General features: G+C 57.2%; 1 protein-coding gene across 1 annotated transcript; it reads right to left on the bottom strand.

The window, feature by feature from the left end:
* Window positions 1-1,199: 1,199 nt before the first annotated feature.
* On the bottom strand, window positions 1,200-27,154 carry CDK18 (cyclin dependent kinase 18). Its single transcript, XM_082679237.1, has 16 exons — window positions 26,982-27,154; window positions 10,342-10,492; window positions 10,014-10,153; window positions 9,325-9,450; window positions 8,436-8,492; window positions 7,486-7,600; window positions 7,194-7,288; window positions 6,906-6,968; window positions 6,308-6,431; window positions 6,068-6,188; window positions 4,990-5,087; window positions 4,630-4,735; window positions 4,458-4,500; window positions 3,730-3,820; window positions 3,326-3,403; window positions 1,200-2,644 (listed from the first exon to the last, which is right to left on the bottom strand). The coding sequence occupies exons 2-16, from the start codon at window positions 10,463-10,465 to the stop codon at window positions 2,610-2,612; spliced, it is 1,416 nt and encodes a 471-aa protein (XP_082535363.1). The 5' UTR covers window positions 10,466-10,492; window positions 26,982-27,154; the 3' UTR covers window positions 1,200-2,609.
* Window positions 27,155-27,677: the final 523 nt, after the last annotated feature.

Here is a 27,677-nt window from a genome sequence, read left to right on the forward strand (position 1 = left end):
CTTTGAAGACCACGGGCTGGAGTGGCAGACAGACCTGGGATTCTAATTTGCTACATGACCCCAGGCAAGTCCTCTAACCCCTGAGAATCTTACTGTCCTCAACTGCAAAGTGGGGAGAAAGGGGCTTGTTGTGAGGATTCAATGAGAGGCATAGTGCCTGGCACACAGTAGGGAGCTTAGCAAACCTTAGGTCTTGGCTAGTCTCCTCCCACATTCAACTAAAAGGCCGGACTCAGATGCCCACCAATGTGTCTCCTGGCCCCTGCCCTTACTGTCCTCCAGTTTAGCGACTGGCGGCCTTTAAGAGGTGAGGAGGTCTAGGCTGGCAGAATCCATGCTGAGAATCACTCTTTACTTCCATGATCTTGGGGGACATCACCCAACCTCTCAGCATGAGCCTCCTCAATTGTGCCGGCAAACTGGAAGGTTCTTACGGCCAGACATAAGGCCACTGGTCAGGTAAGGCCAGGAGGTTTGGGGCCTGACGTTCTCAGGGTGGTCTTGGGGAGAACAAACCTGGACACTGAAATGGAAAATGCAGCAGGATGCTGAGAACTCTGGGAGATGTGTGTGAAAGGAGGTATGGTCAGACCCAAGGTAAGAGGCCATCTGGGCAGCGGGAAGGGGAGTCAGGTCTGTGCAGTTACTGCTGGGCCAGAGTTATAGGGAGGTTTGTATCCTAGTTCTGCTGCCCTGGCCTTGACCATCCCCCATGTCAACCCTCTCTTGAACTTTGCTCCTTGCCCCCCTAAGTCAGAGAGCCACTTGGTTGGGGGAGCACAGGGTCAGCGACAGTAGCCAGAACCCCAGACCCTTCCCCAGGACCCCTGGCTGGCCCCACCCCTCAGGCACCAGCTTGGGCCACGGCTGGGACCCCAAGCAGAGTCCCAGGCCTCTTCTGCTCCCACCCCAGGTCATCCAGAGCTGACATCCAGCTGTGAATGCAGCAGCATCCGGAATACAGCAGGGAGGGTGCAGGGCACCATGCCCGTAGCCCAGGGTGGGTTCAGGGACACACACAAACCGAACTCTCTCTCCACTTCACGTACACATACAAGCAAGCCCCACTTGCACTCAGAGGCCCGGAGGGGGCCTTCTGTCCTCCATCTTCGGCATCAATCTGTCAAAACCAGCTTTTCAGCATGAGACTGCTCACTCCTTTCTGTACAACATGAATTAAATATATTATCTGTCTTTGCGCTGAGTCACAGGACATTCACAGTACAGTGGGGGAGGAGGGGAGGGACTTGTGGGGAAGCCAAGACCCTCCAGGGCTGCTCCTCAGGCTGAGGGGGGTGCGCAGGGGACCTGGCCTCCTCTTGGCCTCGCCATCCGAGATTCAGCCAAGTGCTGAGGAGACTTTGGGAATAGGACAGGTGTGCTCCACAGGGGTGGGGGCGGGGCCTTCTCACGGGGCCACGGCCCTAACACTCCCAGTCCCCTGGGGCCTGGGGCTCAGGGCTCGGGATCAAAGTCTATCCCGTCCTGTCCCACCTTCCTGTACCTCAGGCTGCGGTGCTGATCCTTTCTCTGGTGACCGCCCTCTGGGGAGGCCAGGGGCATGGGGAGGCTGGTGCCCAGATAGGGTGGAGCAAGGACAGAGCCACGGGGGCCGGGAAGGAGGGGACGAGGGAGGCTGTGCCAGCCCCAGGGAGCTGGCGGCAGCGTCAGGGTGACCCTGAATATCTGGGGACCGTCCTCGGGACCCTGGCCCGGGGCTGGCTTACCAGCGCTCAGGAATGATAAGCGGGAACCACTCTCGGGAAAGGGCGGGGAGGTAGCAGCTTGGGTCAGAGCTCCAAGGGCAGTGCGTGCTCTACCACCTGCCAATTTAAGGCAATCCCATTCGGACTGGGGAGGCGGGCAGGCCCGGCTGAGCTGGCAGGAGTGCAGCTGGCAGGACCAGGCCACCACTGGACTCAACTGGGCGTCCAGCAGCATACGGGGCCTCTGGCGAGGAGTGGGGAATGGGAACAAGTGGGGGATGATGAGAAGAGGGGGTGGGGCTACAACTCCCTCTGTTGCTCTGGGGACACCCGCCCCTCAGGTGGGGGTGGGCTTTGGCACACATGTTGGCACCCAGGATTCCAGAGTCCCAGACAAGGTGCCATGTTGCTTCCTGCTCTCAGGGGGGGAAAAAGGGGAAAGACGTGTGGGCTCCAAGGGGCCTGAAAGGGACTCGACCAAACTGGTGAGGCAGGCAGGTACCCCGGGTGGGGAGGCATGGTGGTGCCCATGTTCAAGACATAGCGCTCTGCCCGGCCTCTAGATTCTTCTGTCCATGTGGGTTCCATGCTGGTGTCTGAGCACTTTAGGGTGGGAAAGTGTCTGAGATCGCTCCCTGTCCCCTCACCTCCTCCCAGGGAAGCAGCTCATGCCCAGCCCCAGGGAAGGTGATGGAGGGGTTGGTGTCCAGGCCAAGGCCACTGGGGAGGCATGTGGGAAGAAGGGAGAGGAAACAGCCGTGGCCAGCAGGGCTGCCGAGAGGTCTTCTGGACCGGCCGTTAGCCCTCACTCCTCAGTCCTCCGAGGCCACACGGGCCCCATCCTGCCGCAATTGTGCTCAGTGTGACCTCTCGTCCCTTGGGCCACAGCAGGGTGGGCATAGCTCAGAAGATGCTCTGCCGCCGGCTCTTCCCTCGCCCTGGAGAATGGAAGGAAAGATGTGGGACTGCAGGGAGAAGTCTGGGCCGAAGGTCACCTGAGATCAGGAGGGACGGGCGTCCTCCAGAGCTACTCTGATAGAACCATCAAGAGCACGTGCTTGGGAGCTGGTCAGCCCTGGGTTAAAATCCCATCCCTGCTACTTACTAGCTATGTGAAATTGCACCTTAGCCTCCCAAAGCCTCAGTCTCACTGCCTGTGAAATGGGGAGCATTAACTAATAGTACCAATTTCAAGGGGTATTTTAGGATTAAATGAGATACTGCATAGAAAGCACTTATCATGTCTGAGGCCATCAGCTAGTCTAGAAACGAAGTATAGTTCTCCCAGGATGGAGGCCAGAGAGCTCAGAATTTGCAGAGAGAATGAACCAGGAAAAACGTGCACCTTCCTCAGGGCTACTGTCAGAGACAGCGTTCTGTCTAGGGTGGGGGTTGAGGAGGGAAACGCAGGAGGAGGAAGCCTGGCAAGGAGATAGGGAAACCAGTCCCTTCCCTGCTCCCCACGGGCCCCCGGAAGACAGGCCAATGTCAGGGAGGCCACGCTGATTCCCACGGCAGGAGGGGCTGCTGGGCCCTATCTCTGTTCCTCAAGAGGGGGGAGCCGCCTGTCCTGGCCTCCTCTAATAAGAGGAGGAGGTGGGGGAGGCATGAGCCCCTACCTGGCTGCTGAAAGGCCAGGCCCCGGTAGCCTGGGTCCTTCTGGAGCTGGATCTCCTTCAAGGAGAAGATGGAAGCAGCTGGGGTGAGAGAGAGAAAAGGCCAGGAGAGAGCTGAGTGGAGCTGGCCCTGCTCCTGCAGCCTAAGGCCCCCACACCCATCGAGCACCCCCTTAGTTAGGACTGGCCCAGGAGCACCTAACTGGGCCTTTCGGGCAGCACCTTGGATCCACAGGGTTTCCTCCCCTCGTTGCAAACGAAAACCCAAGGAGGGGCAGCCAGGCTGCTCAGCTAGACCCAGGGCCTCTGGCCTCTTCGTTCCGGCTCCTCTACTCACACCAGCTGCTCCCTTTCTCTGGTTCTGGGGTGGCCCTGCCCCCTTCCCCCAACCTCCCCTACACACTCACTGTCTTCGAGCTGGTGCACACGCTCCCCCAGAGACCGGAAGTAGGGGTGCCTCAGGGCCGCCTCTGCTGACACGCGACTCTTGGATTCGTACTGAAAAGCAGAGGGTGGGGGACTGCAGGGACCCCTCTGGGCAATGCTATTCCCATGCTAAGTTATATGACGAGGAAGGGAAGGGCCAGAGTCTAACCTGAGAAGCCCCTGGGGTCAGCTGCCCACTCAAGCCAAGGCAGTCTCAGAACTCAGGGTCTCAGATCTCCAGCCACCAGGAGAAAACCAGAAGGGGGGCTTTCAGAGAATGATCTCCTCTTGGGATGGAAATACAGATGCTGAAGCATCTAAGATCACAACTTTAATAGTAACATTAACAACTACCCTTTATCGTGTGCTTATTCAAGACAGGCACCTTTCTAAGTGTATTCCACAACCTCAATTTATCCTCAAGACCATCTTACAAAATGGGAATGACTCATTCTACTTTGCAGTTGAGGAAACTGAGGCACAGAAAAGCTCTGTAACTTGCCCACAGCTACACAGCTAGGGTCTGAATTGGGGTTTGAGTCGGGAGTGCACCCACTCTTAAGTCTGTGGAAGCCAGCACTCCCCTCGGGCCCAGTGGGTGGAGGGTACGTGGGGAACGCCAGCACGCAGGTGGGACGGAGGGCTGGGCAGGGATCTTGGGGCTTCAGCTCTCTGACTGCCTGGCCCTGGTCGGCGTGGGAGCACTCACCAGGAGGAGGCCGGTCAGGAGGTTGATGCCATCAGTGTCCAACCTGCGGGAGGAAGGAGCTGGCACAAGTCTGGTCTATGGGGGCGGGGTGGGACGGGTGGGGCTCACAGCCACCTCCGGGAGGGACAGCCAGGCCCACAGGCAGAGAGGAGGAGTGGGGAGGAAGGGCTACCTGGGAGCATGACTGATGAGCGGCTGGGGCAGGTACTGGGGGAAGTTGTACGCTCGGAACTCAGACAGGGCCATCACACCAGGCCACGTCTCTTCCGTGGGGGTCCCTGGGGAGATGAGAAGGGGTGGCGAGGGGTGAGAGGCCAGGACCGAGGGCGACTTGGAGGGGTGCAAGGTAGGAGGTGGGGTCATAGAATGACTGAGTCCACCCCCCCCACCCCCACCCCCACCCCCCCCCCCCACCCCCGCCGCCCTGTAGAGATCCGGTGGGAGCTGCTCTTCCCAGTCCGGATATGCGCCCGGGCTGGACAGAGTTCCGGCGCCCCCTAGTGGTGAGAGGGAGGAGCGGCAGGACACTGACCGAGGAGTCGGAAGATGAGGTGCAGCTCCTCCTTAACCGTGGAGCCGGGGAAGAGGGGCCTCCCTGTGGCCATCTCGTAATGGATGCAGCCCACGCCCCTGCAGGGAGCAATGGGCAGGGGCGGCGTTAGGCTGGACCTCCTTGCACCCGCGCTTCCTAGCGCTGCTCCACCACAATGCCCTGCCACGGTGACTCAAATGGGTCATGGCACCGGGGTGGGTGGCCCAGAGCTGCAGAGGCTCCTAGCACAGCACAGCCACCCACTACAGCCTCCCTCTGGGGGCTTCTCAGGGCTCTAGGACGCTTTGATCTCTCCCCTTTCACTCTGTAGGATTTGGGTCTGCATAGCCAGCACCCATGAGGCAGCTCTTCAAGCAGTGTTGTCTCCAACTTCCCATCATGTGCCCCTCTGGAAGAGAGAAGTCCACAAATCCACTCTCCAAGGAAACCCCTGGTGTAGGGCACAGCAGCCATGCATCAGAAAACTGTGTTTTACCTTTAAAGTTCGGCAATCTTTTCCTTCTACACTGAATCATATGTGTGTTAATTTTAAGGAAAAAAGTATCCCTTCTAAATTTTTCAGTAGAACTGATGCTTGGGTAAGATTCATCATATTTACTGTGGGCGCCCTCCTGTGCCCTCTGGTAACCCCCTATGTACCCCTGGGCGAATATTTCAGAAGCACAGCCTAGGAGAGTCTATTTAGAGCCAGGGAAACCCCAGTGTAGCTCTGACTTAACTTTATTTTTTGTTTAAATGCATCTTTTATTTATTTTCCCCCTAAACTTGCTTCTCTTTATTTTTTGGCCACACAATGTAGCATGTGGGGTCTTAGTCTGCCCACCAGGGATCGAACCCGCATCCCCTGCATTGGAAGCACAGAGTCTTAACCACTGGACCACCAGGGAAGCCCTCAATTCTTTAACATCCAGTTCAGCAGGATGCCACATGGCTTTTATTCAAAAGAGATTAGACAGTCCTTCACAGAGGCCTTTGGGGCAGCAAAAGCAAGTCGCAGGTGCGGAAGCCCCTGCCCCACGCCCCCAACCCCACGCCCAGTCCCACAGCGCTTGCTTACCACATATCGATGGGGGTGGAGTACTCCGTGGACCCCAGCAGCACGTCGGGGGGCCTGTACCACAGGGTCACCACCTCATTGGAGTAGGTCTTCGTGGGCACTGACTTGGCCCGGGCCAGTCCTAGGGACAGACCCGTCACTGAACCGCGCCCCCCCCCCCCCGACAGTACCCACATCCTGAGGAGACTGTGTCCGATTCCTCCACTACCCCGCCCCAGCCCTGTGGGCTCTGGCCCTCACCGAAGTCGGCCAGCTTCAGCTCCCCTCTCTCGTTGATGAGCAGGTTCTGGGGTTTCAGGTCCCGGTGCAGGATCTTGCGTCGGTGGCAGTAGGCAAGGCCCCGGAGCAGCTGGAACATGAAAATCTGGGGGAGGGAAAAGCAAGGAAGCAGTGCAAGGTGGGAGCATGTCCCATGGAGGGGAGGGGGGAAGGGAGGAACCCTGCGCCTCTTCCCCGTGGCTGGGACGGGGATGGGGACAAGACTGGGTGGAGGTGAGGTACTTGGAGAGCTACCTGGTTCTCCTGCCCGCGTGGAAGCCACATCCTGGGCCCCAACCACCCCAGGGAATGCCATCCAGAGGGCAGGGCACCAGGTGTACAGAGGAGGCAGGAGGGTGGGGGAGGAGAGAGTACCCCAGCCGGGGAGCTGAGAGACGCCACACTGGGCCAGGAAGCCTGCCTGTGTGGGGTCCTACGCACACAGAAGAGCTCATTCATCCCTCTGAATTTCCCCGAAGCCTCTCTTCATCCTGGCAGGTAACTCACGCTCCCGTCTGACAGAGAGGGAACCTGACGCTCAGCGTGAGAGCGGGGAGGTCCATGCCACGGAGGCTCTCACCTTGACGTTGTGCATGCTCATGAGGTTTCCACAGTGGTCCAGATACTGCTTCAGGTCACTGTCCTGGAACACAGGCCTGGCTCAGCCCTCGCCCTGACCTGACGCCTGGCCAGGCGCCCTTCCCTGGGCAGGGCCCAAGCCGAGGAGTGGGACAGGTCCCTGGCTCCGAGCTGCCCCTAAGCCTGGGCCCTTGGGCCATTCCTGAATGGGAGCATCTGAGAACCTGATTCCAGAACAAGGCCTGGGCCACCCCCACCCTCTCCCCCCCACACCCCTACCCCAACTCACCAGGTACTCAAACACCAGAGTGAGGGAGCGCTCCGTGTGGATGAGGTCATGCAGGGTCACAATATTGGCATGTTTCAGGTTCCTCAGTAAAGACACTATGGGGAGACAGGCCTGCCTGTGTCCCTTAGGCCCCACATGCCCCTCTATGCCCCTCATGCCCTCTCCTCCTGGGACCAGCCTCAGGAGTCCCCATTCCAGCAATGGCTCTTGGCCCCCAGGCTGCCACCAGGGCTCAGGCCAGGAACCCCTCCTCCCAGGAGCCCCAAGACTACAGGGCCCTAGGATGCTGTACCCTCTCGGATGGCAGTGCAGGGCGCGCCTTCTTCATGTTCCAGCCGGATCTCCTTCAGGGCCACGAGGTTCTCTGTCAGTTTGCTGCGCCCTTTGAAGACCGTGGCATAGGTTCCCTGGGAACAAGAACCCCAGCAGCCCAGCCACATTCAGGCCCCGCTCTCCTCTGTCCAACGTCCTCCGCTTTGTGCCTCTGCTTGGGCCGTGACTTTGGCAGGACCGCCCTTCCCTACCCCCCCCCACCCCTTCACTGAAATTCTGTTTCTTCCAAAGCCCACTTCTCTGTGAAGCTGTCCCTAACTCCTTCCTGCTCAGAAGGAACTGTCTTTCCTATAAGCCCCCAGCAGGCAAGGTGTCCCTCTATTATAACACCAGTTTTGTTCTTCCTTATGTTCTGTTGATGTTTACGTGTAGGTCTCCTCTGGGTTCCTGGAAGGAAACGGCCACATCCTCCTCCTCTCTGTAAACCACGGACCACCCCCCCGCCTGGAACACAAAGCCCAGCACAGTGTTTACGGAAATAGCTAATAATTACACGGCGCAAAAGCTTACAGTGACCTACTCGGGCCTCACAACACCCTACGAGGTAGAACAATTAGGATCTCCATCTGACAGAGGAAGAAACCAAGGGCACAGAGGGAGGTCATATAGCTCACACCAGGCCACAGAGCTGGTAAATGGAGGAGTTGGGATTTGATCCCAGACAAGAAATATTAGCAGGAAAAAAAAGACTGGATTCTGCCCCAGAGCCCATCAGCCACCCCATCCTCATGCCCTCCTCCAGGACCTGGGCCCACCTTAACACCTGCCAAAGGCTGGGCCAGACTGCATGGCAAGATCTGTGGGACAGGGGTAGTGGGACCGCAGACTGAGGAAGGCTGGGGAAGACCCTGTTCCTCCTCCTAGCCATCCCGTCCGGCGGCCTGGAGAAAATCCAACCCAGCCTCTTACCTCCCCCAGTTTGTCCAGTTTCACGTATGTTTCCAGTTTCCCAAAGCCGATATCTGACTGAGAGGGAGAGACATAGGGTCCTGTGAGCTTGAAGGTCCCAGCAGTCCCACATAGAGTACACCTCCTCACCCCCAGCCTCCAGGTGGAAAGGGAATGAGACCCCCAGGGGGTCTGAGGCTAGCAGGGTGAGGGCAGCCCCAAATCCTCCCTCTCCACTTCTCTCTGTCCCTGTGATAAAGGAGGGAGGCCTTGGAAGTGTGAGTTTCTTTCTCCCGTGGCAGTGGTGGGTGCAGAGCCCAGGGTTGTAGTCCTGGGATTGCCACACGCCTTTATCACCTGTCTGTCTCCATCCTGCTCAGAAGCCCCTCAAGGGCAGGAACTGTGCCTTTTTCTCCACTGTACCTTGGGGGTCCAGTTCAGAACCCACCTCGCTACAGCCTCTCTCGTCAGCACACTTGCTCCAGCTCAGTAGTACCCAACCCTTAACAATACGGACTCCTGGGCCTCACCACCCAGAGTTTGATTCTGTAGGTATCTGGACTGGGGACCAGAATCTGTGTTTTGTAGGATACTCCCAGGGAAATCTGATAGGCAGCCAAGACTTGGAAACACGGGCCAGCTGGTTTATTGACCTCACGCCAGTGAAGACTCTGGAACCCAGAGGGGGCTTGGAGCTCAGCTCCAGCACGGGTGGGACTCAACTAGGGAATGGAGGTTGACCAAGAGGACCAGCTGTGGGAATCCTCTCGGCCAGAAGGTGGCGCCAGAGGCCCAGAAACCTCCCCGGAAACTGCTGCAGGCCTCAGCTGGGACAGGCAAAACCAGGACTGATGTCTTGCAGGGGAGAGGGTGTTCCACCCAGGCGACCTCTGACCCTCTTGGGACTCACCAGGGAGGCACGGCGGGACATTCGGGTGAGCGGTTTGGGCAGGTCTGGGCTCTCCAGCTGCAGCTTCTGGAGGAATTCCTGGGGCAGTCGGATGTCCATGGGCAGAGAGAGCCTCTTACTGATGTCCTGCAGTGGCCAGGATGAGACAGGGGCGCCAGTGTTTGCTCCAGGGTAGCCAGGGCTGTGGGACCCTCGCCTCTGGCCCTGGGCCTGGCTTTCCCTGTGAACAACCCCAGCAGGACTGAACCATGGGCTGTGAGGCTTCAAAGATGTGCTGAGACATATATGAACATCCAGGGGTTGCTGTGTGACCTTAGGAGGTGGCGTCCCCTCTCTGGACCAGAGTCACCATCTGTAGAATGAGATTCCTGCAGACACTGCGATTCTGTAAGCACATTTTTCATACACTTGGGCACATGTATGTGGGTCATAAGACCAACAGTCAAATTGTCTCGCCCTTGCTATGTACCAGGAATGTTCAGAGCACGTGGCATATATTCTCATTTAATCTTCTCGATGACCATTTTAACACAAGGAGACTGTGGTACACAGAGGTTGCGTAGCCTGCTCAAGGTCACAGAGCTAATCAATGGCAGAGTCGGGATTTGAACCCATGAAGTTTGGCTCCAAGGCAACCACCTTCCCGGGCATACATCTGTGGATGTGTCGTAGAGCCTGGAGCCCCTCACCTCCATGGAGAAGCGGCGCTGGTTCTGCCGCCGGTACTGCATGCCAGGGGACAGCTGCCCGGGGTCCTCCCCTCTGTCTGCGGGGGAGAAGGTGCTGGACTCTGGCTGGGGGTCTCTGCCCAGAGGATGGAGCTGCAGGCCTGAGAGGGAGAGACATCAGCCACCCTCCCTGCCTCTGCCCCGGCATGGGGGTGGGGAGGAGACTTCACTCTGCCCTTCCCCGAGCAAGGCCAGCCGTGCTGTGTGTCACGGTGTGTCAGGGAGGGTGGGGAGGGGCAGGGGGGATGCCGGGTGGGGAGGGGTGGGGGAAGGGCCCCAGACCCCTCACCCTCATTGTGCCGGCTGTGGAGCTGGTTGAACTGCTCTGTGAACTCGACCAAGGACTCCTCGATGGTCTCGGTGCGGGGCACTGACAGGGAGAAGCGGCGCTTGAAGTTCTTCATTTTGCTCATGATCAGCAGGCAGCAGGCCGCAGGGTCCTGGGACAGAAGTGAGAAGAGCAGGTGAGAACACGGCAATGGGTCCGGTCGACACCAGCTTCCCATCAAGCTCTGTCACCCCGCACTCAGGGGCCAGGGTCGCAGCTTCCTAACCCTCTTCCTCCTTGGGAATCTCATCCCCCCAGGATTCCCTGTCCCTGGGGAGATATTCACAGGGAATATTAAGAAGCACAGCAAAGTACTGCTCATAACAGCAGCTGGATGTGCCAGTAGGATCCTGAAGGCCTCCCCAGGGCCAGATGGTAACCTTTCAGCTGCTGGAGGTCTAGAGAGTTCTGGAAGGAGGCCAGGGGTGGCAGGGAAGACACCAGAACCGGGTGGCCCTAGGGCCAGCAGCTCTTTACCAACTTGCACGGAAGAGGCTGAATGTCAACAGCCAGTAAGCCTTACTGACTGATGCCCATAAGCTGAACATAGCTTAGCCTACACCCTTGTAACGCAGTCTGGTCCCAACCCCATTTCATCCTAATATTGACACCTGGGAGTCCCTCTCTGGCTTGTCCTGGGTCCCCAGGAGACAGGAAAAGAGAGGAAAGGGACAAGCTGAGGCCTCTTGATCCCAGCCCCACTGTAGCTGAGGGAGAAGGAGGCAGAGTAGAAATGAGCTGGCCCAGCCCCATTCCCTCCTGCTGAAATACGGGAGGTCAGGAGCCGTTGTATGTCTCAAGGGAAAGACAGAAATTTACCGGAAACAGACAGGGCCCCCAGGGAGGAGAGGCTGAGCACTGCTGGCCCCTCCCATGCCAGAACCCCAGCAGGCAGGGTGCCTACTGCAGAGAACATGATGCAGGAGAGGGGTGGGCTGCTCTGCTCACTCCAGGGCCCCCTCCCCAGCGAGAAGAGGTTCCCTCCCTGCGGCTCCTCTTGCCCCGAGTGAGGGGACACCCACTGGCCTCCCAATGAGACTTGTGCAACTGCTTCTTCCCATAGACCCTCCCTTCTCTGTTCTGCCCTGAAAACTCAGAGTGGGGCTGTCACGCTTTCCCTTCCCTTTCCCCCCTTCCCCTCCCCTCCCCTCCATGGTTTCATAAGCTTCCAGTGTGGCCACCCCCTCATTTCTACTCTGCCTCCTTCTCCCTCAGCTACAGTGGGGCTGGGATCAAGAGGCCTCACAAGGGCCCCCACCCACGCCTGCCGTGAAGCCATCAGGGCTAGCCCTGTGATGGGAGGGGGCCAGCCTGCACCAAGCATAGCCCATTTCCAGAGGATGCTCTCAGCACTGTCACCGGCCAGTAACCAGTTGCCAAGGCGACCAGGCCCCTCCTGAATCCTGGTTTAAGGGATTATGGGTCAGTAGCATGTTTACTTTGCTTAAGGATCACATCCTTCTGTACTCAGCCAGCCTGGAAAGGGTCCTTTCCCTGGCTACCCCCAAATGCAGCTAAGTTGTGGCCCTCCAGCTCCTCTGAGCCCAGAGACTGGGAATGGCCAGGCACTCCTTCCTCAGGCCGGCACCCCTCAGAGTACCGGCGTTGGGTCTGCACTGCCAGCCGAGCCTGTCTCTGTCAGTGGGCCGTGAAGTCTCCCTCCGTCCGGCTCAACAAATGAAGTACCAAGCATTACACTAGGCACTGGGGTTAGTGGTGAGTCAAGCCTGGTCCCTCTTCTCAAGGAACCTGGGGGCTGTGAGGCCTCCTTTGATGAGAAGGTAGCTGAAAGGTCTTCTTCTTCCAGCTTCCTTGCAAAGCCCACCAGCCTGGAACTTTCTTACTTCTCCATCTCCAAGCTCATTCCTGCCAGCCAACCTCAGCCACTCCTCCTGGCTCTGTGTGATGTCCGGGCCTGTCGTCTGCAGGATTCTCATGGACAGGAAGCTCCCAGAGGCTGCCACCCACCTCACTCTTGTGTGCAGCCAGCCGGGGATGGGGGGGGGGGGCATAAGGGGGGCTTCATGACGGTGGCAGCGTGTAGGCTCCAGTGACAGGAGGACCTCGACACGCCCTGCCTGACTCATATTTCCCACACGACAGGAGAGTGGAGATGTCCCCATTGTACAGATGAACTGTTTACAAGTTGGCTGAACACGAGCATCAGCAGGGAGTACTGGGAAACATTCAGATTCCTGGGCTTCGCCCTCAGATTCCGGAACTGAGGCTCTGAGAACGGTGCCTGGGAAAATGCACTTTTAAAAATCATCCCCCATCCCACAAGTTGCATGGGGTGGCCAAAACCAAACACACAAATGAAAAAAAAAACCCACGCCCAATGATCTGAACACTAGAGCCACGGTTGGGAAGCATCTGAGGTCTAGGTCTGCCCAGGTTTCCAGATTGCACTCGTGTGCTGAGATGAGGAATCCTCGAAGCTGCGGAGGCACAGGAAGGTGGAGGAATGCTGAGTGGAGCAGAAGACCCACCAGAAGGGGAGACAATGTCTGCCCTGCACAAACCGATGCCCCAAGCTCAGTCATGCTCATCCTAGGGGGCGGGGCGACTGGGCACTTGGCTCCCTGAGGTCTGGGCTCTGCCAAGAGGGGCCAGGCACGCCCTCTTCTAAACACAGGCCTCCCCACAAAGCCATCTGGGATTTATGGGATGGCACATAGGGTTTGCGGCTCAGGAATCCACCAGTAGCGGCCATATATCTCATGCCCTTGCATTTGCCTGTAGGGGAGGGAGAGGGGAGCTCATCAAAAGCCTTCTGGGAGGGAGGCCCCCAATCTCTACAAGACAAAGGAGAAGCAGCCTGAACTGCACCTGCCCTCCTTGTTAGCAGCAAGGAGACACCAGTGGGACCAGCAAGCATGTGGACGGTGAAACTGGGGACGGCTCACTTGAGCGGGAATGGGGGACCAAGCAACGCGGACGATGGGAACCAGCTGCTCTGCACCCGGCCTGAGAAGAGACCAGGAGGAAGTGGCTGTCACTGTAGCAGGAGCGATGGCGGTCAGATGTAGGGATGGGCTTCCTGATGGTGGCAGGGGAGCAGGCGGCAAGGGTGATGACCACGCAGAGAGTGGACGCTGCTCTCGGACGAGGACAATCGGGGCCTTGAACCCGGCAGGGTCCGGGTGTGACAGGGCAGGCTGGGCAGTGAATGGTCTGTTGTTCCCCACCTCAGGACACAAGATGCCTCTGTGACTTCTTTCTTGGGAGAGTCAGTTCCTCAGATTTGAGGGTCGGGGGGAAGGGCGACAGGAAAAAGGCCTGTTACCTTCGTGCCGTCTGCCCCTCACCCCCATCTGGGGACAGAAGGGCTCAGTGTGACCCGGCCTGAAGCCAGCCCAGGGCTGGGCACAGTGTGGCCTTTGTCCCCAGGGCCAGGGAGCCATCTGGGGCTGTCCCCGTGCAACTGGTGCCAGGGGAAGAGGGAGACGGGCGCCCAAGGACGCTGGCCTGGCCGGGTGGGATGGGGGGATGCTGAAGGAGAAGTCCCCCTCAGGAGCTGCAGGGGTGGGCAGGCAGACCCCCAACCAGGCCTTCCCTCCTGCCCAGGTGAGTCCATAGAGTTCTCGGCCTACCTCCCATCACCTCCTCCTGGGCACACACCAGCCAGCCCAGCAATTCCTGCTGGTGCCAGAGAAGCAGGTAGCTCAGGAGGAAGGAGGAGCCAGACCGAGAGGAAACTGACACTTGCCCCGAGGCCACCGTGCGCCCCGCAAGAAAGGGCTGGACTCCTGGAGTGTTAGCAGGAACGGGCACTCACAGAGCCACCATTCTAATCCTCCCTGGCTCGCCTGTGGAGGACAACGCGGCTCCCAGAGGGGAACTGACTTGCTCAAAATCATGCAGCAATTTCCTGACTGTCGCCAAGTACACAGACTCAAGTGACCACATTGCTCCTTTCTTCTCCTAACTGGAACTCTCCCACCCTGCCCCTCCCTGCGGCCTAGGCTGTAAGCACGGTTTTCTACCTTCCAGGTCTCCTCCACCGCCACCCTGAATTAAAGTCAGACAACCCCAGCTTCCAATCCCGTGCCACCACTAGCAGGCTGATGACGGCGATTCAGTGACACCATCGCTCGTAGCTTTTCATTCAACAATTATTTATTGAACATCTACTATGTGTCAGGCACTGTTGTTGACCCTGAGAATCCACTTGTGAACAAAACAGACATTAATCCTGCCCTCATTAATCCTGACACTCTAAAAGGGGTGGGGAGAGGCAACAAAGAAAATAAGTAAATAAAATATATGGTATGTTAGATGGTGACAAGCGCAACAGAGAAAAATAAAACAGGAAAGAGGGATGGGGTGTGACAGGTGGGATGTTGCAGTTTTAAATAGGGTGTTCAGGAAGTCTTCCCTGAGAAGGTGACATCTTCTGGGAAAAATTCTGAGTAGGCACCGGGGAGGGAGCTAGTCATACAGAATCTGGGGGAAGCATGTCAGCAAGGGAACGGTAGGTGCAAACGTCCTGAGGCAGAAGTGAGTTTGGTACGGTCTGGGAACAGCAGTGTGGCTGGAGAAGAGAGCTGATCATGTTGGGGCCCCTCGGGATTTGGGAGGGTTTGCGGGGATGAGTGATTTGATCCCATTTAGGTTTTAATTGGCTCCCTCTGGCTGCAGCAGGGAGCTCGGTCAGGAGGTGATGGCTGGGGGAAGCGTAGAGCAGTGGAGGTGGGGAGAAGTGGCTGGATTCTGGGTATATTTTGAAAGTGGAGCCAGAGGGATTTGCGGACAGATTGTATATGGTGTGTGAGAAAGGAGTCAAGCAGGACTCTGAAGGGTTTGGCCTGAGCAACTGGAAGGATGGGTGGCCATAGTGGGGATGAGGGATGCTAGGACTGGAGGTCTGGGTTTTAGGCATGTGTTTCATGTCCAGTGGATGTCTGAGTGGGGATGCTGAGCGAGCTGACACAAGGAAGACACCCAGAAAATGTTAGCTCTCTTTTCTCCTTTTCTTTTTCTCTCGACTTCCTGCACAGATGTAAAAATGTACCAGAAAAGAGGCCCATATAAAGCTCACCAAACACATCCCTCACAGACGTTCTTAGAGCCCATAAGGCACTTTGAAGCCTTGGGATGCAAGAGGACCAGGGAACAGGGAACACGGTTGGCAATCAGCAGGCCTGAGCCACCAGATGGAGACGGAAAGGCCAGGTAGGAGGGGTCCCCCCAATTATTGACGCAACTCGGCAAGGCCACGCCGGGCAGGGGACCTGGGCCTCCTAGCTGACTGCTCTTATCCACGGGGCAGGCCAGGCCGGCCCACGGGCCCATCATCCAGGTAGTGCAGAGGTGGCCTGCCGCTCTCCACCCCCTGGACGACCTCTGCCAGGCCCCAGAACTGACACCTGCCTCTAGGCTGGGACACCTGGGCGACCCAGACCGGGAGACCACGGAGGCAGAAAAGGAGATTGACAGAGCATCCAGGGAAGCTGGGCCACAGCCTCCCTCTCACAGAAGTTTGGCTGCAGACTGGTGCAGAGGGAGGAGGGCAGCTTCACTTCCTAACCTCCAGGGAGCCAGGCTCTGAGATTCCTCAGGGAACCCTTATGAGAAGCCCCTTTGCCTTCCTCCTGAATAAAGTCCCATTCACAAGCCTGCAACCCAAGGTCCTTCAAGACCTGCCCCCCTGTTCCTCTCGGGCTCTGCTCTCCCCACTCCCCAGCACAGCATGCAGTTCAGGTCCTGGGTCTTCAGAAGCTTCCCAGAGCCCCTAGGACCGCAGGGAGCCCATCTGATGGGCCTCCCTCACCGGGGGCGCTTTGATTCCAGTGCCTAATGCTGGCCACACACAGCAGGCCTGGCTGGCTGTGTCACCAGCACATAGAGCACCTACTGCATTCCAGGCACATGTCAGATACTTTTCCAAGTCCCTCTTTTGGCTGTGTTTTCTTTTCTTTTAGCGCTCAGTCTCTGTGAGTTCAGGGACAGGGGAGGAAGGATGTAACTTCCAACTGCCCACTTTCTGAAGCCCAGAGGGTCTGACCCTTGGTCCCAAAGGCTGACCACCAGCTAGGATCCTTATGACATTCTCTGCTGCCCATTTCCTGCCCCCACCTCAGCCACTCAGCCACTCTGGGCCTTTGGGCAGGTTTCAAAACAACTAGAGGCCACGGCTGACCAAGTCTGCAGACGTCATGAGCTGAGACTTCAGAGCCACTCCCTCCTTGCAGGAGAAGTGTGCCTGCAGGGAGCCGGCAGATACCATCTCTTCCTTCATCTTCTAGCTGACCCTGCTTTGCACAGCTTGAGGCTTTAGTTTCCCTAGTTTGCGACAAACCTCAGGAGAAGCCAGTCACCACATGACTGGCTGGAGCTGAGAGGCAGTGGCAGAAGCAGAAGCAGAAGCCCTGGAGCCCTCATCACTCACCTCATTCCGCGAGCTCTTGCCTGGATGAGAGAGGCTGTCAGCCTGGGGCCTTCTGAGTGGTCAGAATCAAGGGGACAGACAGGCCTGTGGTCACTCTGCCAGCGAACAGATGCTCTGGACACAGGGACAAAGCTCAGAGAAGATTCTCACAGCCCCTGTTGGAATGCGGGAAGCAGGCGGGGAAGGCCTTCCAGGAGCAGGCAGGACTAACCTGCGAGAAGCCGGTCAGGAGGCGAAGCGTCTGGGGCTCAGGGTGGCCCCTGCCTTGGACAAATGCACTACTAGCCTCCACGGCGTCCTACCTGATGCAAAAGTCCCGCAGTGAGGGCCACGTGCTGCCCAGCCCTGCTCTCCAAAATCCTCTGCAGTGTGGAGTCCTGGCAGAAGTCCCAGCTCTCCCACCTACTAGCACTATGACCTGGGAAGACACCCATGCCTCAGTTTCCTTTTCTGCTAAATGGGGATAATGCCTAACCTCCTATCCAATTGCCACTGGCTGCGAGACCTAACTTTCTCAGTTGCTTTCTGATGATGGCACTTCCCTATTTTAAATCCTTCAATATTAACACCACCCTCAGGAAAAAGTCCAAACTCCAGTGGCCAGAAGACTAGGCCTCCTGTGTTTTGACCCCTGTCTCCTCCTTGTCTCAGCTCTCACCCCTCCCTGGGGGGTCCAGCTTTATGAAATGTACTTGGCGTTCTCAGGGTAAACCACACTCACGGCCCACATGAACCTTCACTCGGCCTGGGATGCCCTTCCTCGTTTTTCCCTAGGTAAAAACCACTGCCAAGCGCAACTCAAGTGTTGCTTCCCCTGGGAAGCCGCACGCGGCCACCCCTCCTCCCTCGAGGTAAGATGAGATGCTTCCAGAGCGGCCTGTGCACATTCGTAACTAGATGGTGATGTCTTCATGGCAAGAGCATGGTCTCAGGCAGCTCTGCTTCCCCAGCGCCTCACGGTGGAAGGAACTTACCAGGTGCTCAGCCAGTGTTTGTGGAATGAATGAACACATGGCTGAATTAGACCGCAGCCAGTGCACCATAATGACTCGTTCAAGCCTCTTTCCTCTATACACATTTAAACATTAGGGCCATTGAAGACAAAGACCTTCTGGCACCTTGAACCTCCAGACAGAACACTCTGTCTGTCTGTCTGCAGACCCTTCCACTCTCAGGCAGGCCAGGGACCTGTTTCTATGTTTATCTTCTCCTTGTCAGGCCAGCCCCACTCTCAGCAGGTGGGACTTGAGCCCACCGGGATGGCCTGGTCCTGCCCTCTTTCTGGGCACACTAGAGCAAGCCCGGGGGTCCGCCAACCAGCCCTGGACTCTCTGGGACATCTTTCCTCCTCGGTTCTCCTGGCTCTCAGTGGGAACTGGAACCCAGGGACCTGTGGGCCAGGGACAAGGGGAAAGCCAGCAAAGTGTTCCCATCTTCAAGGCTCCAGTCAGGCATGACCTCTTCCTGGACGCCTTCTACGATGCCCCTCATGTCCTCTCTAGCCTGAAACCCTGCTGGCCCAGCCAGGTGGGGGCCCCTCATCTGTGCTCCCACGGCATTCTGGACGTCCCCAAGTAGCACCCTTGGCTCCCTGTACTGTAAATGCTTGCTTGTCTGTTTCCCTAGTTTGCCTGCGGGCTTGTTAAGGGCAAAAATTGGGTCTGACTCATCATTACACCCCCATGTGCCTGACATGGGGCCTGGCACCAAGCAAACCCTCAAATGATCAGTGAGCAAATCTATAAAAGCTGAAAATTCCTGGTTCTGGGAGCTGTTTGGAGGTAAGAGGGCTGCCAGGAGACTGTCAGTTGCCCACGGGACTCCAAGCCTCATCTGTAGCCTAGCCCTCCTTCTCCAGCCAACTCTTCCCCATGGTAGTGGGGGGAGCGTGGGCTGGGGCAGAGGGGGCAGCTTCCTGGCCAGCAGCAACTCCCCCAGTGAGGTCTGTGGAGGCCTCAGGGTTGGCAGGTGCCACAGCACAGTGAGGGATGGACAGGGGATGGAAACGATCCTAAAGAGAGGTACCAACTGAACACGCACCGGGCTGGGGCCTCCAGGGCTTGTGGAGAGGGGCTTGGCAGACCTTGGGGCCCTCCTCATGGGCTCCCATCCCCTAGGGGCAGATTTCCAGGGCCTCACAGGTCAGGTGCACTACCCAGGCTCAGACCTTGGCCTCGACCCCTACAGATGACCCCTCCTGACCCCCCTGCCCCATTGGTGTGGGCCCCACATCAGCCCTGCTGATACTCTGTTCTTTTTGGCTTTCTGAGGCTCAAGAAATGAAGCCACATATATCATCTTCTGGTATTTTCTTTTTAGCCTTTTCTGGAGACCCAGCTAAGGCTGGCCTGTAATCTTTGTGGAGGCTCTGGATTTCTAAGTGATATGACGGGACAAGGTGCCCTTCTGTCAGCTCTGGTCCTGGCCGTGCATGACATCCCAGACCAGAGGCTGGAGCAAGGAGCCAGCACAGGCAAGATCTCTGTCTCCCATGTCTGCTTCCAGACCAGGCCTGCCTCACCTCCCAGACAGAGAAGACCCTTTTCCACTCCTCTTAGCAGCATCCATGAAAGACCCTCAAGGAAGGTCCCTCACCTACTACCCAGTGTTTTTAAAATTCCAGAGTCTGGAACCTCTTCTTAGGTCTTTCTTCCTAAATCCCAATGGAAGCAGCTCACAACCGTTTCCTCTCTGTTTGCTTAAGGACAGATGCTGATGCCCGCCATCCTCTATACAATCAGTAGGGGGAGAAGTAAAGAGCGTCCAGGTCACCTCTCCTTCAGCCTTCCCTTGTCCAGACTGAAGACCCTGTCATGGGATCTTTGTTAACATCTCTTGGTTTTCTCGCCATGCCCAACTTTAGCAACAGAACGGCAGGGGCCTTCAAGCTCTGGCATCCCGGGGGACTGCTCAGTCACATGACAGGGAGGGCAGGAGGGAAGGGTTTCCCAGCACCTCCAGACCACATTTCTATTTATACTGCACTCCCAGGCCTCCACCGCCACCAGTTTGGCCCAACAACGCCAGGCCCACATTCTGGAGGACCCTGGCCAACATTCTCCATCCTTTAGGGCAAGCGGGCTTCCTCACACTCAGCATGGCCGCCCTCTCACCAGGCTGGGCCCAGGCGGCCACCTCGGCCTGGACCACCTCCCTGCTCCTCTCTGTCTCCAAGGCCCCCTCTGGGATGCCTCTGAACATCCTGCAGTTGCTCACCTGTTCTTTAAACGTCCCATCAGCGGCACCCACCGCCCAGAGCTCGGGGGTGGCGCTGGTTTCTCCTAGACCCTCTCTCACTTCACAAGTATCCACTCAACCAGGCACTGTCCCAGGCTCTTGGCTTGTCTTCCCCTCCCCCAGCCTTCTGGTTCTCCTGCTTCTTTCTCCCTCCCTTGTCTGGTGGACTTACTTCCTCTACCTGTCCCTGAATGTCAGTGTTCCTGAGAGTTCCCTCTTTGGCCCTTTGTTTCTCCCCATCTACACTCATCCTGGTGACCTCATGCTCTCCTGCGGTGGAAACCACCACCCATGTGCTGATGACTCCCAGATCCACAGCTCTGGCCCCACCAAGCCCCTGAGCCTCACACACACAGGCCCAACTGCCTGCTGGGCATTTCGGTCTAGATCTTCCCCTAGGGTCTGAGATCCTAGAATTACCCCACTGGGCCTAGGACAGTCCCCAAGACAGCAAATAGTTTGAGATGTGTATTTATTGTTTTTTTTGTGTGTGTGTGTGGTACGCGGGCCTCTCACTGTTGTGGCCTCTCCCGTTGCGGAGCACAGGCGCCGGACGCGCAGGCTCAGCAGCCATGGCTCACGGGCCCAGCCGCTCCGCGGCATGTGGGATCTTCCCGGACCGGGGCACGAACCCGTGTCCCCTGCATCGGCAGGTGGACTCTCAACCACTGCGCCACCAGGGAAGCCCTGAGATGTGTATTTAAATGAAAAGGGCATTTGTGTACAACTTGTAAAAGCTGTATGTGTGCTAGATATACATGTGTCATACATGTGCACTATATAATATATGTAAATACACTGTATATAATCCAGAAGGATATAAATATGTGTGTGTGTGTATATATACCCCCCCACACACACATATATATATTCCAGAAGGATCTAAGTTAAATGCTAACAGTGGTTATGTAATAGGGTGGCAGAATTATGGGTGATTTTAATACCTTCTTTTCGCTTATTTGCATCTTCTAATATTTCCATAATGAACATTCACTGCTAATGTTAAAAGAAGAAGTAACGGGGCTTCCCTGGTGGCGCAGTGGTTGGGAGTCCGCCTGCCGATGCAGGGGATGCGGGTTCGTGCCCCGGTCCGGGAGGATCCCGCATGCCACGGAACGGCTGGGCCCGTGAGCCATGGCCGCTGAGCCTGCACGTCTGGAGCCTGTGCTCCACAATGGGAGAGGCCACAGCAGTGAGAGGCCCGCGTACCACAAAAAAAAAAAAAAAAAAAGAAGAAGTAACGCTTCTTTTTAAATGAAAAAAAGTATTTTTAGGTAGATTCCAGAACTATTTAGTGCAAACCTTGGGAGAACTATGGTTTTCTTGAGCAGGGTCGGCAAACTTTTCTGTAAAAGGCCAGACTGTCAGTATTTTAGGCTTTGTGGCCATATGGTCTCTGCCATGACACAGCTCTATCCCCATAAGGGACCCACAGACAAGCTGTACATGAATGTGTGGCTGTGTTCCAGTAAACCTTCACTGTGGACACGAAACTTCACATTTTATGTAATTTTCAAGTGTCACAAAATATTACTTTCAACTTTTGAATTTTTCCCCACTACTTAAAACTATAAATATCATTCTTAGCTCACGGGTCGAGTAATATAGGCTGGATTTGGCCAAGAGCCATGGTTCGCCAAGCCTTGCCCTTGGGCATCAGTGCCTGGATGGCGTTTGAATCCGGCGCCCACTCCTTTGGGAAGTACTTATTTTCCTCTTATCTGACAAGGAGGAGGTCTTCCAGGCCTTTCTCATCCACTGAAGCTGTGGCAAGGACCAGCTGCCCTGGCCTCAGCTGGGGGAAGGCCCTGTGCTGCAGAGTTTGGGGGATCAGAGGCAGAGTCCCTCCTGGGGTCTCCGAGCACAGCTCACCTTGCCAGCAGGATTGGCAAAAGCTGGAACCACAAACCAGCCATCCTGGATGGAGCTCTAGAAATGCCCTAGTCTGTGTCCTTGTTTTTCGGGTGAAGAACGGAAGACTCAGAAAGGGGAGCGAGCTGCCCAAGGCCACTGGGTTGATGGGGCAGAGCCGAGACTAGAACTGAGGGCTCGTGACTTTGAGTTCCATGCCTTTTCTGCTCCCCCAGGGTTGGAAAGGATGGCAAGGACCTGGCCGGAGACGGCATTCTCCGCACCGGGCACCATTATCAGGGAAATCAGCAGCCCACTGGAGGGCTGCCTTGCACAGGGAAGGAGCCAGGCAGGTCTGGCGTCAGCCCAGAATGTGGCACCCAGCCCAGCCGTGGCAAGGGGTGCTGCCAGCTGGGCTCCGTGCCACGAACAGGGAGGGGCTCAGGGCCCCCTTTCCTGGCCTCAGCCTATGCCCTGCTAGCAGAGGGGGTCTAGAGACCCAGCACCGCTGATGTCATGAGTGTGATGCCCTCCAGTGCAGGACCTACCACCTACCTGCTTCCAGGCACTGGATCCTGCCAGGATGTGGGGAAGGACAGCCACGTCCCCTCCTGGGCCTGGTCACCCAGCAAGAATCTCCTTTGCTGGGTGGCTAGGGCCAGAGGAGAGAAGGAGCCCCAGTTCCTGAGGGGATCCCCAAAGGCAGGAAAGGGGAGGCTCCTTTAGGGGAGCAAGGTGTGAGGACAAAAATCATTCTGGAACTTTGCCAGAGCTTCCCACAATAATGATAAAATGGAGAGGGCGCTCAGGGTAAGGGAGGGTAGAAATGCTTTAAGAACAGAGTTTCCTGCCCAACTGAGGGCCTGAGCCCTGGTTTCTACAGGGATCAAGGAGAGGCCAGGGTCCTGAGAACTGCCAAATGTGGCCACTAAATCCATCTGCCACCACCCTGGATAATGACACCAGGCAGGGCAAAATTCAAGGAATATTGTGGACATTATCTCATTGGAATCTCACAACCATATGAGGTAATACTATTACTCTCTCCATTTTCTAAATGAGGAAACTGAAACTTGGGTGAGCAAGTTCCTCCACCTAAGGCAACCACTTACTGAGCGACAGCGGCAGGATCTGCACTGACCCTGGAGTCCATACACTGCCCCCACCCACGGTGAGCAGGAGACACACACTCCACACACAAAAATGATGAATGAGGGGCTTCCCTGGTGGCGCAGTGGTTGAGAGTCCGCCTGCCGATGCAGGGGACACGGGTTCGTGCCCCAGTCCGGGAAGATCCCACATGCCGCGGAGCGGCTGGGCCCGTGAGCCATGGCCGCTGAGCCTGCGCGTCTGGAGCCTGTGCTCCGCAATGGGAGAGGCCACAGCGGTGAGAGGCCTGCGTACCGCAAAAAAAAAAAAAAAAAAAAACCCTTGATGAACGCACCAGCTGGCCATTGTCGGGTCATGCTGTCTATACTGACCCCTCTATTTCCAGGGAAGACTTTATTTAATGTTTGAAGGGTGGGGTGGGAGCACAGGGTAAAACCATTATCCAGAGTTCCAAGAAAGAGGGTCTCACCACTGTCCCTTCAAAAGTTTGGGCCAATGTCTCCAAGACCAGGGTGTCCTGTCTCACCAGGGTAATTCATGCTGTCAGGAAGCCTCAAGACCCTTTTCAGTTCAAAGGCAATTCTCACACCCGCCTCCTCATTGCTCCTCCTCTGCAGACAGAACCGTGGAGATTTCAGGAACAGATGCGCTCTCCTTCAGACAGGAGGTCTGGCTGAGATGCGCCTACAGCTTTCCCTCTTCCTGATCTGCTGCTGCGCCACTGGCCAGCTCCTGCCAGCCCCAGCCACTGGCTCTGTCATGATTCTGGGTCCCAGACCCTCTGCCTGAGCTGCCAGGAGTCCAGCCTCAGAGCTGGGTTCCGTGTGTGCGCACAAATGCGCTTTGGGGACCAGGACAAGACCTCGGTTTGCTCCCACCCCCTGGAGATGGGAAAATGCCTACTCAACAGCTAATGCCAGGAGGGCGAAGGGTCCAGGGTGGATGGGGGAAGAGAAATGTGACTCACACCCAACAGGGTGAAGCTAATCAGGTGAGTCTGGATCCAGGCCAGCCACTCCCTTCTGGACAACAGAGCAGAACAGGGACTGCAATTAATTAAGTACTGGGGGAGGGTCTTCTTACCCCAGGGAAAGGAGGCCCTGCCAGAGGCCCTCAGAGAAGGGAGCTGTTGGGTTTCCAGGTCCCGGTGCCTACCTCACTCATCCTAGAAACTGGGATAGAGGGTAAGGTACAGTCCCATAGCACAGACTCCTGGTCCTCTCCTGGCAGGTTCTCATCCAATTGGTATCCCACCCCACCCGCCATTCTCTTACACAGAGCCCTCCTCCCCAACCTGGAGGAACAGGAAAGATACTCTCTAAGGGCCCGGCCTGATGGGATTAAGAAAGCCTGCCTCCGTCTCTCCTGAAAGCCAGGCACAGTGTGATAACTAGGAATTCCCTTCCAAATAACAAATACAGCGACCGGTTATTTAGCATTTGCCGTGTGCCAATGCATTACTTCATTTAATTCATGCAACACACCTCCTTATTATGATCCCCATTTCACAGATGAGGAAACTGAGGCTGGGAGAAGCTCAAGAGTTTGCTGGGGAGAGAGAAGTCACACAGCTGGTATTGATACTTGCAGGAGCTGGGCTGGCCCTCTCCTTCAGGCCTCAAACTCAGGGAAGGAAAGAAGAAATCCACGGGGGGATGGATGGAGATGCTGGACAAAAGTCCAGAACAGGGTGAGCCCAGAAAGTAGAGGCACAGCTGGAGTAGGAGCTGGGAGAAGCCAGGCGAGGCTCTGCCCTACAGTGTGGGGCTTGTCTGCGTGGGCACAGGAAGGCCAGCTTGGCAGAGGACAGTCTGGGTCTGTCGAGAAAACAAATGCAGCCATAAAGGCAGCTTCATCTCCTCAAGGCCCGATGGGAAGGCTTCCAAGGCAGGCAGCTCCATCAGTCCCATGAGATCTTAGACCAAAAACCCACTTGTTCCTCAGACCAGGTACCCTCTCTCCTGCGATCCATGGAGAAGCTGGGTTCTGCCTGGCACAGGATAAGGGGGAGCCTCCTTACTCACAGCGCCAGCCCCATCCTTGCTTCTCCAAGGACTGCTATAGAATCAGACAACTCCAGAGTAGGCTGGCATCTCCCCTGATGGGGCAGGAACTAAGAGCCAGGGGGCTTGAGGTCAGATGAAGTGGGCTGGATCCCACCTTTGTGGATTTCGGGAAGGTTGGTATCTCAGAGTCTTTGTTTCCTCACCATAAAATGAAGATAATAATACCTACTTCATAAAGCTGTGTGGCACACTACTTGGCACCCAATCAATAATAAATGCCCAGTCAAAACTAAAATCAAAAAATGGTAGCCACTGAGGCATTCAGAAATCGGATGCAACTTACTGAAGTCTACTCTGGCTCTGGAAACCCCAGTAAGTTTGGGAAGAATGAAGGCTCCTGGTGGGGCGTGGGCAGCCAGCGGGGAGAGTCCCAGTGGGCAATGGGGTTGCAGGGCTGGGGGGAGGTCAGCCTCACAGGCTCATCAGCTGCACAGGAGGTTGACTGGGGCAGGGTAACCTGAGACAGTAGCTCTGCTGTAGCAAGGTGACCCTCTCTCCAGAACACCTTCAAGATGCAGACCCAAACCCAGGAGCCAGTGTTGCCTGGGACCATCTTCGCCTTCCCCCAACCCTAAGCAAGGTGGTCCCAGCGCCCTGGCCAAGGCAGAGGAAAGGTAGGGGATCTCTGAGGACATTTCTGTCAGCCAGACATTCCAGGCATCCTCGTCCTCGAGGATTCTACTCCCTCAGTCCAGTGTCCGGGAATGTGCTGTGTGCCCATGCCCAGTGGAAAACGTCACACAAACATGCCGAATCTCAGCGGGTGCTGACACAGGAGGGGCAGGCTGGTGGTGTCAGTGAGTCACAGGGCCCAGGACACAGTTGGGGAACTGCTGAGGGCTGGGCTGGGGGTGGGGCTGAGGTTCTGGGAAGCTGACCCCCACTCCTCACAGCCCCAACTCTCCCACCCTTGCTGTCGGGAAGGGGCTCAGAGAGAATGAGAAAGAGGTCACTGGTGCCTAGCAGGGTGTTCACCCCAAGCACAGAAGATCAGTTACTGTCTCAACAACCGGACTCCCACCACAAGGCCTGCAGACAGCTCCAGAAACCCCCTGCCCCTAACAGGGAGAGAACAGAGGCCTCCAGCAAGGCGGACCTCAGATTTCTGATTCCTGATCATCTCCCCTGAGACAGAAGAATCCTCAAGCCACATCTCCCAACAGGCCACCCACCCTTTCCCACCGCTGCGTTAACCCTTTGCCCGCTGCTGCTGGGTGGGGAGGTGGTACTGCCCCTTTGGGCTCCCGGGTGGGCAGGGAGAGAAGAGGCACAGTAAACCCCAGAGGCCCCCACTCAGCCCCCCACACACCCCTCAGCGCTGGAACCTGCAGGGCTTCACGTGTCCTGTCCTTCCACCTTCACCCCAGGGCCCTGGCCTCCCACCCAGCCACAGCCTGCCTCTCTGGAAAGTTCACCGGAGCCCAGAAAGGCCTTCAAGGCGGGATGTGGTCCCACACTGGCGGATTCTCCCGTTACCGGAGACTCCTGACGCTTGCCCTTCCCACAAGGAAGGGAACTGAGAAAGCGCCTGGTTCCCGATGGGGTGGAAAACTTTGCTTCCTAGGAGCCTGGGGGCCAAAGTGAGTACCGGCGGAGACTCCCGGGAGTGGGGGGGTGGGGGTGGGGTGGGCGGAGGATCTGAGAAGGCAAAACAGTCCTCCCTCCTAAGCACCTGGAACCTGGGACTGGCCTTTGCAGGGCATCGCCCACCCCCCAACACTCTTGTCCACTCGCCTCGTGATCTCGGACCTCTCCATGTCGCTCCGGTATTTCCCTCCAACCTCTCTCCCCAGGGCAAAAGCAGAACGGCGCCTTTAAGAGCCGCTCCGCTTACCTTTGCTTCGTTCACCCGGCGCCGCGGTGCCCCCTCCTCCGACCTCCCCTTCCTCCCCCGGCACGCCGCCCGCCCAACCGGCCGGACACAGCGCGCCGCCCGCGGGACTCACCGCGCGTGTCCTGGGGTCCGCGGCGCGCCAGCTCCAGCCCGCGACGGCCGGGGTGCGGCGGGTCTGGGCGTCGTGCCCTGCGCCCTGCTGGGGTCCCTGCCCGGGCTCGGGGCGGCTTCCCCAGCTCCGGAAAGGTGAGCGGCTCTCCAGAGAAGCTGCAACCTGAGCTAGAAGAGGAGGAGGAGGAGGGAGAAGGGGAGGGGAAGGGAAGGGGTGGAGGAAGGTGGGGAAGAGGAGGGAGGGGGAGGAGGAAGAGGAAGGGAAGAGCCCGGCCCCCGCCAGAGTTTTTCACACGTACAAGTTGACTCCTCCCCCGTCCCTCCCGCCCTGCCCACTGCCGCTGCCAATCCCCAGGGCTCCCTCTGCCCGGGTGCCCACCCCTTTCTCCCACTCTGGGAACCAGGGTCCAAGTGCCTCTTCCGGTTTCGTTCCTAGGCCTGGCTTCTACCAGCCCTGTGGGACTGGCCCTGAGAGCCTACACTAGGGGATGAGGCCCTCCGGACTCACCCAGGACTGGGGCCAGGGCACGGGGTGATTTGCTGAGTGTCCACCCCTAGGTGTAGCCCTTCCAACCTTCTGAGTCTGAACCTGGATCCCAGCACCTGGCACCGCAGGAGCCAATGTGCATGGCCAGGTCCTGTTGGTCATTTTCGCCCTTAGAGTTCTTGACAACAGTATTCCTGGCAGGGCTGTCCC

This window comes from Grampus griseus (genome assembly GCF_964374135.1).
Source record: "Grampus griseus genome assembly, chromosome: 1".
NCBI lineage: Eukaryota > Metazoa > Chordata > Mammalia > Artiodactyla > Delphinidae > Grampus > Grampus griseus.

Bases quoted from the DNA above. Each gene is read 5' to 3' on its own strand.
- CDK18 (XM_082679237.1), bottom strand. From the start codon at position 10,465: ATGAGCAAAATGAAGAACTTCAAGCGCCGCTTCTCCCTGTCAGTGCCC. The intron at 8,493-9,324 runs GTGAGTCCCAAG...TCTCCCTCTCAG, and splicing joins TGTCCCGCCGTGCCTCCCTG to TCAGATATCGGCTTTGGGAA. The intron at 5,088-6,067 runs GTAAGCAAGCGC...TGCTCCCTGCAG, and splicing joins TCCACCCCCATCGATATGTG to GGGCGTGGGCTGCATCCATT.